This window comes from Hypomesus transpacificus, chromosome 2 (assembly GCF_021917145.1).
Source record: "Hypomesus transpacificus isolate Combined female chromosome 2, fHypTra1, whole genome shotgun sequence".
In the NCBI taxonomy this organism is placed as follows: domain Eukaryota; kingdom Metazoa; phylum Chordata; class Actinopteri; order Osmeriformes; family Osmeridae; genus Hypomesus; species Hypomesus transpacificus.
In genome coordinates, this window is record NC_061061.1 from 96,123 (window position 1) to 106,533 (window position 10,411).

Genomic DNA, 10,411 nt, shown 5'->3' on the forward strand with positions numbered 1-10,411 from the left:
CATCTCAATGAGAACTAGAGATGGTACAATTTCTGGGGAAATTGTAGGGTGTGCTTGCTTACTTGTGTTGGTTGCAGGGGTCCGTATTTAAATTACATTTCTGTATATTTTATATTAAAATGCATAGCCTACTTATTATTTATAAAGATTACATAGATTTAAAAGCATATTTTTTTCTGCTCATTTACAACTCAAAATACTAAGAGTGAAGAGTAGAATGAAATAGTTGTCTTCTCATTTCCCCTGCAAGAGGGAATGGTGATCAGCAACCTCATAGTTGAATCAAAACGAATACATTTGGCAGACCGGTGTAAAAATTGACCTAATCTCTATGACTTAAACGTCATTGTAAGTTTTTCCATTCTCGTGATATTTTCAGGCATTTAGCCTACTCATATTGCATTAATTCATTAATAAAGAACCCCCTTTGAAATGTATTTTAACAACAACGTTACCAGCAGTAGCTAGCTATCTCAGATGGAATCGCAATTCAAATAGTATCATCTGCTAACTGAAAGTATGCCCCAAAAAACGTAAATAAGCTTGACATTTATTTAGGGGGAAATCACTCATTTATAAGAATGTCAATGGTAGCGATCATTGTCAGTAACAAGGCAAAATGCGATATAGCCCTGCAGTGTGGAGAAGCTGCCCAGGTAGATTGTAGGCTACAACTACAGTACTACTAGACTGTCTTGGTAGCGATTGCGTTGGTTGAATTCGATTTAACGTTACTTCCATTGTACGGTCTAGGCTGAAATGAATTATTTTCATGAACAGATTGACAAAGTTTAGGCTGTGGCAATGGAGTTCAGGTTAGTAGTCACTAGTCAGATAGTTTTACCAAAAACATGTGCCGCCGTTTGACTTCCTACAGTACTGTAAACAGCTGTGGAGATGTTTTTGTTGGCTACAGTAGCCTACTAGGCTACCTAGCCGCTAGCACTGTTCTCTTAGTAGTCTTTACCTAGCCGCTAGCGCTGTTCTGTTAGTACTACAGTAGTCTTTATCTAGCCGCTAACGCTGTTTTGTAAGTAGCCTACTAGGCTACTGTATAGTGTTGCAGTGAGCTACACTAGTTTGAAACCACAGGTAATGATAATTTCACCCAAAAATCGTTTACTTGTAATATAATGTCATAATAAATCCTACAACGAAAATGTATTGGAGAAGAATGTTTATTTTAACGATTGAAAACAGATGCATCATAGACCGCTGTAGTATGTGTTGCCCCGGCAACAGAGGCTAATGTCATGATGCTAGTGCTTCAGTGAAATAGTAGACTACTTCCGAAAGTAGACGTAACTGCTTCCTTATATCAGCTTATATTGTACATTACACTCCACAATTGTGTTTCATATCACAAAGTAAAAGTATCTCAAAGTAAAATGAGTAAATAGTTATCACCCTGGCCTATTTGCTTGTGGCGTTTCTGCTCCTCCCTTGCGGTAAAGCAGTTAGCTTAGCTATCTCCCAGAAGTTAACGAGCTGCTAAACTAATGTTCTGCTAGAGGTAGCCACGCGATATTTCGTGACGTTAGTGACGTCAGTAGCGTCAGTGACTGTGGCTAGCAAGTTAGGCACCGTTAGCTTCACTTTTGCCACAAAAACTTAATTAAAACCTAAACCGTGTAACGGAACATAAATCCCAATAGAACCAACGCAATCGCGACCAAGACGAACCTTTTGACATCGACGTTGTCTATGTAGTCCAAATATTGACTGAGCCTTAGGGGCGCGAAAATAAACAATAATAATAATAATAATAATAATAATATATATGTGAGATAACAATGGTTTGTGCTCGCCGAAAGGCAAGCACACCCCAATAACCTGTATGAATAACGGTTGAATAAAAGCAAAAGTAGAAACAAAGTATGAAAATCATAATGTATGACAACAATGAACTGTAATAATGTATCATAATAGTTTATATTAATTATTAATATTAATGTTTAGTAGTGATGTAATAATATAGTGCTGGAGGAGGAGGCTTCATTAACCACACAGGAAGAGCTAGGAGACGCATCTCCATCCAGGTAGACCTAACCTGACTGTACACAGATAAAGACCTAACCTGACTGTACACAGATAAAGACCTAACCTGACTGTACACAGATAAAGATCTAACCTGACTGTACACAGATAAAGATCTAACCTGACTGTACACAGATAAAGACCTAACCTGACTGTACACAGATAAAGATCTAACCTGACTGTACACAGATAAAGACCTAACCTGACTGTACACAGATAAAGATCTGGCTGTTATGGTTTTATCTGTTACCCCGGAGGGGGATGCGGGTAACTGCATCATAAAACAATTATCCCTTTTCAACCGTTTATCAGTTTGACTGGTCTCCTGCTGCTCCTCGTCCGGCCACCAGGGGGAGCCGCAGCAGAGGCAGCTGCTTACGTGGTCAGGGTTGTATCATAAAACAGAAGGGTAAAACAAGGGTAGGGTGAAACCACCTAAAAACAACTGAGAACCAGATCAAGTTGAGGCAGACGAGAGAAATTGTCGTTATTGTTCATTTTCATGTAAATCAGGTTTGAAATAGGAATGCTTTGGCCTTTTCCTAATATATTCTATTGTTTAGTTTGTTTTCTAATTGGTGGTTGGAAACCATGTGACCCAGAAAGTGGCTAAAGGAGAGGTGTGGAAGGGTTCTGCAGTTCTCATTAAAAACCAATGTGTCTCCTTCCTGTCTGGTGCAAGGTGACACACAGTATCTTCATATTACCAACCTTCACAACCTCCACTCTCTAGTGGATTGTTGTCATTAAGCTACATCTCCAGAAACACACTTTACATGGCTTATTATGATCATATTTTACATTCCCTGATACAAATAAGACTGACTGGTACAGCTCAAATGCATTTACTTGCAGAGCAAAATGTCCCCAATCTAAATCCCCCTGTTACTTTGGACACCAGCATCTGTTACAGAGTTTATCAAGTTCTAAGACACGTCTTGAATGTGTACTGTGTTCCTCTAAACTCTAAACACACATCTTCATACTTACACTGTTTGGCCAAACCCTTGACCTTTGACCCAAATCAAACACTGTAGTCCAAACCATATTATCTGTCATAGAAACCACACTGCATTCAAAATACACACAAAGCCCTCAAATAAATCAACCTTCTGAATACCCTTTACACACTGCTGGGATGGATTGAAAACCCCATTATAAAAAGGTTTTCATGAACCATTGACTATAACGTGTCCCTGAGATATGTTCCACCTCATGAGTTTGACATGATGTAAATCATAAAACTCACAAAGACTGCAATTGTCCTTCTTACAGGCTGTTGATTTTCTATTTACATTGTACAGTAATTGCATCTTGTTACTGTAGTGGTCACAGTATACAAATAGTAGTACTGTTACATTGTCAACAACACAAATTCATTACTGTAAATTGTAATTTGGAGAACAAAGGATAAGCAAACAAGGAAATAAACTAAGCATTCTCACCTGGGTAACAAGGCTTTGAGTGCCCTACAGTACAGTTCATTCTGGGTCAGCATCCTGTCTCTGACCAGGGTCAGGCCAAAGATTTTCATCAACATCACAGGCAATGTTTTCTCAAGCCAAACAGCAGGGAAAATGCCCTTGAATGCCTGAGCCATCCCTGACAAGACTCCACAGCAATGTCCCCACAAGCTTCTTCCATGGCTTGGAGAAGGTTGTTCTGTCATAGTGTGGCAAGGATCTCATTTGAGATTGTTCTTCTTTTTCCTCTGCCTCTTCCTCTCCTTTGTCCACCTCCTCTCATTCTGACAATTCGGCCTCTTCCTCTGATATTTGCATCCGTCATTTCAAAGTACAGATGAGCTTACCTTTGTATTCATTCCAAACAACTGATTGCTTGTTGAGTATATTTGCTTGTTAGTGCTTACACATGGATAATTGGTTGTTAAGGGTGTTTGAATTGCGCTGGTTTGAGTAAACTTGGCAGTGTTTTCTAAATGACATAGTGGTGACAATTGTGTCTTAAAGTGAGAGGTGTGTTTAGACTTTTGCAAAGAAGTGTGAATGAACCTGAGAAATGTGTCAAAAAGGGTAAATTGTGTTAAAAGACTGGGGTCCATGGTCTTTCTGCTGGGAATTGGCAACATGGTTTTGTGAGGATGGCTTACACATACCATTTTTGTGTGTCAGCGATCGAGAAAACTGTAAATGAACACATTCATTGAAAAAGAGTGGATTGTAATGTATAGGTGGTGCAGTAAGGAAGTTCTCAAGGAAGTTATCACATCAGAGTATAAACACTGACCCGTATGTTTTTTACATGTGATTCATCAAGCACCTCTTCCACTCGTCCACCCTGCACCTTCACAGCAACACTGTTGTTCAGAACAACGTTGGGACAAACAAGCATCACGTTCTAATCTCTCAACCTTTGTGGAAGTTAAAGGTTCCGTGATAGAAAGAGAAGCAGAGAGATAAGAGTGACACAGAGAGAAAGAGAGAGAGAGAGAGAGAGAGAGTAAGAGAATGAGAGGGAGAGAGAGAATGAGAGAGACACAGAGACACAGAGACACAGAGAGCTATTTGTGGATGGAGCATGTTGGCTGCAGCCACCCAGACAGCAGCTGGCCCAGGCTAGGTGCTCTCATGTGAGTCCCAGCAGAGGAGGCCCAGCCAGCACCTCCAGCCGCTTCTTCTCAACTGAGACTAATCTGATGATCGGCCTCAGTCTTTTCCCCTTTTCTCTCATGCCTGAATTGCTGTGGTCTGTTAGGAGGCTAGCTCACTGAGGGGACAAAACACTAAAGGTACGTTGCCCTTCGATGAACCTGGCAACGGCACAAAGCTGGCAACCCATTCAAGCCTATTAAAGGTGGTTTATGGATCACAGGTTCTACATGGAAAGTGGGATATGGATCAGTAACCTAACTTTAATCCCATTTTAAATTAAATAGTAGGCTATTTTCTCTGGATGAGTGAGGATGGTGTGCAGTCGTTTCATGCGCACGCTGTGTCTTTAAGATGAGACACTGTCTCCATGGTGACGCTGTGTCTTTAAGATGAGACACTGTCTCCATGGTGACGCTGTGTCTTTAAGATGAAACACTGTCTCCATGGTGCCACACTGCAATGAAACACAAGTGTCCCAAAGATTTAAGTATTGTCTACAGCTCTGATTTCACACACAGACACACACACACACAGAAGTCAAAGAGATGCAGTTTCACTTGGGCACGCAAAGGTCTTTAATACCCAGCAGATGCCAGTGCCCACACACACACACACACACATACACACACACTCACTCCTAGCAGATGTCAGTGTGTGTTTAATAGGAATCTTTGCCAGCCCGCCCTGATTGGGTCTATTCAGATCAGCCTGCATATTGGCAGGATGTAACTGGTGTGGTTTCATCTGAGCTCATTAGAGCAGAGTTACCTGGGGCTCAGTGTCCAGGGACAGAGTTGGTCCTCGGGGAGACACAGAAGAAGCAATTATCTTCAGGAGTAGCATTACACATTTACATTACATTTATTCATTTAGCAGACACTTTAATCCAAAGTGACTTCCAAGAGAGAGCTTTACAAAAGTGCAGAGGTCACTGATCATAACAACAACATAGCCCCAAATATTGCGGGCAGCCAAAACATGAAGCATACATTGTGAAAAACCAAACAAGTGCCAAAGGGAAGAACCATAAGAGCATGTAGGCATGTAGACATTCTTAGTCTGGTGCGAGGTGGAGGGGCAGGGGGGGAACACCTGGTGACTGGAGGTGGAGGGGCAGGGGGAACACCTGGTGACTGGAGGTGGAGGGGCAGGGGGGAACACTTGGTGACTGGAGGTGGAGGGGCAGGGGGGCACACCTGGTGACTGGAGGTGGAGGGGCAGGGGGAACACCTGGTGACTCGTCTAGTTTAGACTGCATGTCCACATGGACATTGTCAAACTCACCCATTTAATCTAGTCCCAGAGCATGACTGTAATCATGCTTCACAGACTTAAACCAGCATTTTAAATAGGAGCATTTCTCAGACTTTTTCCATGCTGGGTTGGGTTGCGGTTGGCTATCCTCATCCGTAGTCTCATCCCTAACCTCATTCCTAACCCCATCCCTAGCCTCATCCCTATCCTGATCCCTAGCCCCTTCCCTAGTCACATCCCTAGCCTCATCCCTATCCTGTAGGTAAATGCAATGTTTCGCTTTATTCTCTACTCCAAAAACACAACAAAAGTTTTTTTTTCTTTCATCTGTGTAATATAAAAGACAATTTTGCTCCAGGACAAAATTCAATAAATGTTTTACAATTTGGATTGCCAACTGATAGTGTAGCAGAAAATATAAACCAACAAAACAAATGAACAAAAACAGCATACAGTCAATAGTATTGACATAGTCAATACCCATGCATATGGAGCTGTGTCGCCGCTACACCGTGACAGCTCAACAGCAATAAGAGGAACAACACAGGGGCCAAACACAGAAACGTTTGAAAAGCAGAAGTAGGGAGATGAGCCCAGAGTGACATGTGAGAATCTGTACCAACGAACACATTGTTCCTAACCCCGACCCTGACGAAAAACAAGACCCACTGTGATGATGATCATGCAAATTCCTGTTACTTCCTGATTCTTCTTCTAGAGTGTCAAACTCCGGGGGGGAGTGCCTGCACTTAGAGCGCTGACTTCTTCTGTGTTGGAGGGGTACAGAAGAAGAATATGGAATATTTAGGGCAGGAGACACTGGGGACCCAAACGCATTCTCTCTCTCTCTCTCTCTCTCTCTCTCTCTCTCCATCTCTCTCTCTCTCTCTCTCTCTCTCTCTCTCTCTCTCTCTCTCTCTCTCTCTCTCTCTCTCTCTCTCTCTCTCTCTCTCTCTCTCTCTCTCTCTCTCTCTCTCTCTCTCTCTCTGAGGCAGATCTTCTTCTCCTGTTTCTGTGTACTGGCTCTTCCCCGCTCCCCAAGCCTGCACAGCGGCCTGTTTATACAGCTCTATGTAGAGGAGGCTCTCTAATAGTTAGGGTTTCAAAGGACAGCTGTGGGTTCAGTTTGGTGTGTGTGGGTGTACAGTTTATGTAGTTTTTGTGTGTGAATATATTCTATGACTAAAGACTTGTTTTGTGTATGTGTGTGTGTGTGCGTGTGTGTCGATATGCACTGCACGTCTACCCACTTGTCTGGGTGTGTGTGTATGTGTGTGCTAAATCTACCCTTCAACAGCAGTGTCCCTGGGGTATTTTGGTTTAAATGTCTGAGGGATCTCAAATCTTCCCCATAATCTTCAACCAAAACACATCAGGGCTCAATTACAAGCAGACGCTCTCAGTCACCAACACTTCCCCTGCTCACCAACACTTCCCTGCTCACCAACACTTTCCTGCTCACCAACACTTTCCCTGCTCTCCAACACTTCCCCTGCTCACCAACACTTCCCTGCTCACCAACACTTCCCCTGCTCACCAACACTTCCCTGCTCACCAACACTTCCCCTGCTCACCAACACTTCCCCTGCTCACCAACACTTCCCCTGCTCACCAACACTTCCCTGCTCACCAACACTTTCCCTGCTCACCAACACTTCCCCTGCTCACCAACACTTTCCCTGCTCACCAACACTTCCCCTGCTCAGCAGCACTTCCCCTGCTCACCAGCACTTCCCCTGCTCACCAGCACTTCCCCTGCTCACCAACACTTCCCCTGCTCACCAACACTTCCCTGCTCACCAACACTTCCCCTGCTCACCAGCACTTCCCCTGCTCACCAACACTTCCCCTGCTCGTCCGGCAGCATGACTGGGCGATGTGGCCCTCTCCCTCACCTGGAAGTGAAGGTCTTCTTCTTCTTCTGGGAGGACAGCTGCATGCTGTGGGACATCTGGGAGGACTGCTCTTCCTGCACCCGCTGCATCACTGTCCTGGTTGTCATGGTGACCTTCTACCCGGTACCTGAAGGGGGGTGGGGAGGGAGGGGGAGAACATCTGTTGGGCTGCAGCTGACAGGAAGTGGGCGTGACCACCAGTCACCTCTAGCTCAACTGAAGTTCATCTCTGCTGGGCTTGTCTGCCAGGAAACTGCTTCTCTTTGGACTGACTACAGAACAGCCCTTACGAAAAAAAAGTATACTTTGCGTTTTATTTGTAAGTATACTTAAGTATACATTATCATGGTACATACAGTAAACTAGCAATGTACTTATTTATATACTATTTTTGTACTAAGTAAACTAAATTGGCCCACTTTTTAGTTCATTTAGTACACTTTAAAGTACACTTATAGTGTATTTTAAGTGTACTATTGAATACTTTAAAGTAACCTGTGTAGTGCACTTCTAGTTTATGAAATATTCTTTGTAAAATACTTAAAAGTTTTACTTTTCGATTACTTTCAAGTGCAAGTACCTCAAGAAGTAGAGGTTGAGGGTTTAGGTTGGTTGAGGGGCAGTTCTATGGGCGCATGTGAAGCCCTCTGTGACATGCTTGCGTGTAAAAAGGGCTATACAAATAAATTTGATTTGATTTGATTTGAAGAAGTAAACTTACTAAATGTCCATTTAATATGATTTACTAATATATTTAATTGTTTCGGGACGCTCAAACGCCGTCAATCTTGCGTCACTTGGCGAGAACGAGGACCCTCACCAAGTGACACTGCAGATTATGAGCTGAAGAAGTTAAATACTGAACCAGGACACTCAGTGGTCTCATTCAGCTCTTCTTATCAAATGTAACAGTCATTTAACTGGTAAACTAGCACTACAATGGCAATTAACTCGCAACAAAACACTACATTCTAAGCAGACACAAACAAAACAAATTTCATGAAGTTTCATTTGTATTTCGAACAAACAGCAAACTTATCAGCACATTTCCCGCATATGTCCCCTGCGTTAGCGTCGTAAACACCCTGATATGTTTCTGCTTCTGTGCGTGTTCAATTACCACTTAAGTGTTTGGTCCTAAATATAGCTGCTCGGCCAAGTAGCTGACCAGCTAGCTACCTACTAGCTAGACTAACTGTCTGAGTGCCTAGCTAGCAAGCTGGCGAACTGAACTAGCTGGCTGAACAGATATCTGGCTAGCTGGTTGAATATTGAACTAGATAAATGGATGACCAGGTAACTGACTAACTGGCTGACAGATAACATGGCTTGCTAGCTAACCATTTAGCAGGCCTGGCAGTTTCCTCTCTTAATAGAGACAACAGTCAGAAACCCCCAGATGAATAAATAAAGGCAAACTGTAAAGTTACGTATCATTCTTTACAGAGAAGATATCACTCAACAACTGTCCCAACGCAACAATCAGGTCTCTTTATATTATCCCAAGAGAGCAATTAAACACACCACCAGAGATCTGGAGTCTGGCTACACAAGACTGTTAGTGATCTATAGAGGAGCAAGCACAGTCTTAGAGGAGTCAACACAGAGTGTCTAAGGAAAATGTGTCACCAGGCTGTCCAGCTCATGCCGTGCCCTGCAGGGGTTCAGAAGGACAGGACTGGTTACTGGCTGGTTAGTCCATAACCTTTCCTTGATACAGCAGCCGTGGGGCTTGAGTTTAGCCACCACAGCGCTGGACAGTCAGGGAAAAGAAACACTCACGTTTGCCTGTGAAGACAGAGTCTTAATCCACGGCCTCGCAGGTCAATGAGAGGAAGGATGATCTTCGTAGTCTGTCTGTCTGTCTCACAACCTTGGCTGCTGTCTAATTAGTTCACCTATATCACCTTCAGTCTCTTGTCTACTGTGCCTTTGTCTATCTGTCTAACTCTCTCTCTCTGTCTCTCTCTTTCTCTCTCTCTCTCTCTCTCTCTCTCTCTCTCTCTCTCTCTCTCTCTCTCTCTCTCTCTCTCTCTCTCTCTCCACAGAGGATGACCCTGGACACGTCCTTGCTTGCAGAAGGTGTCCAGACAATGACAGACAGCCCCCTCATTCTTGAGGTAGTAAATATAGACTGCTGACCCCTCCCACGTATACAACACACACACACACATGCATGCATGCACAACCCACCACCCGGACACACACAGGACCCACCCAACAAAGACACACCACACACACACACCACACACACACACCACACACACACATCACACACACACACACCACACACACACACCACACACACACATCACACACACACATCAGACAGACCAATGCTATCCAGACAGACAGACAAGCAGCCTGGATGGAAACAGTAACCAAACAACACGATAGGACAGACTTACCCTAAATCCACAGAGTGACCACTGTGGTGTCACTGTTGATCTCAATGCAACTGTGATGTCACTCCTTCTCTCTCCTCTCTCTTTCGTTCTGTCTCCATCTCTCCTTCTCTCTCCTCCTCTTCTCCTGCTCTCTCCTCCTTTCCTACTCTCTCCTCCTCCTCTCCTGCTCTCTCCTCCTCCTCTCCTGCTCTCTCCTCCTCTCCTG

General features: G+C 43.6%; 1 protein-coding gene across 3 annotated transcripts in view; it reads right to left on the reverse strand.

Moving 5' to 3' along the window:
* Positions 1-10,334, reverse strand: part of myom3 (myomesin 3) — a 49,405-nt gene extending 39,071 nt beyond the window's left edge. The window contains exons 1-2 of one of the 3 annotated variants that reach the window (XM_047043418.1): positions 10,207-10,334; positions 7,799-7,925 (exon numbers count right to left, since the gene is read on the reverse strand). In XM_047043418.1, coding sequence (XP_046899374.1) covers positions 7,799-7,905 — 107 coding nt within the window. In that variant the 5' untranslated portion in view covers positions 7,906-7,925; positions 10,207-10,334. Of the gene's footprint in view, positions 1-7,798; positions 7,926-9,580; positions 9,904-10,206 lie in introns of those variants that run through there. The other 2 variants (XM_047043419.1, XM_047043417.1) reach the window with 2 other exon arrangements.
* Positions 10,335-10,411: the final 77 nt, after the last annotated feature.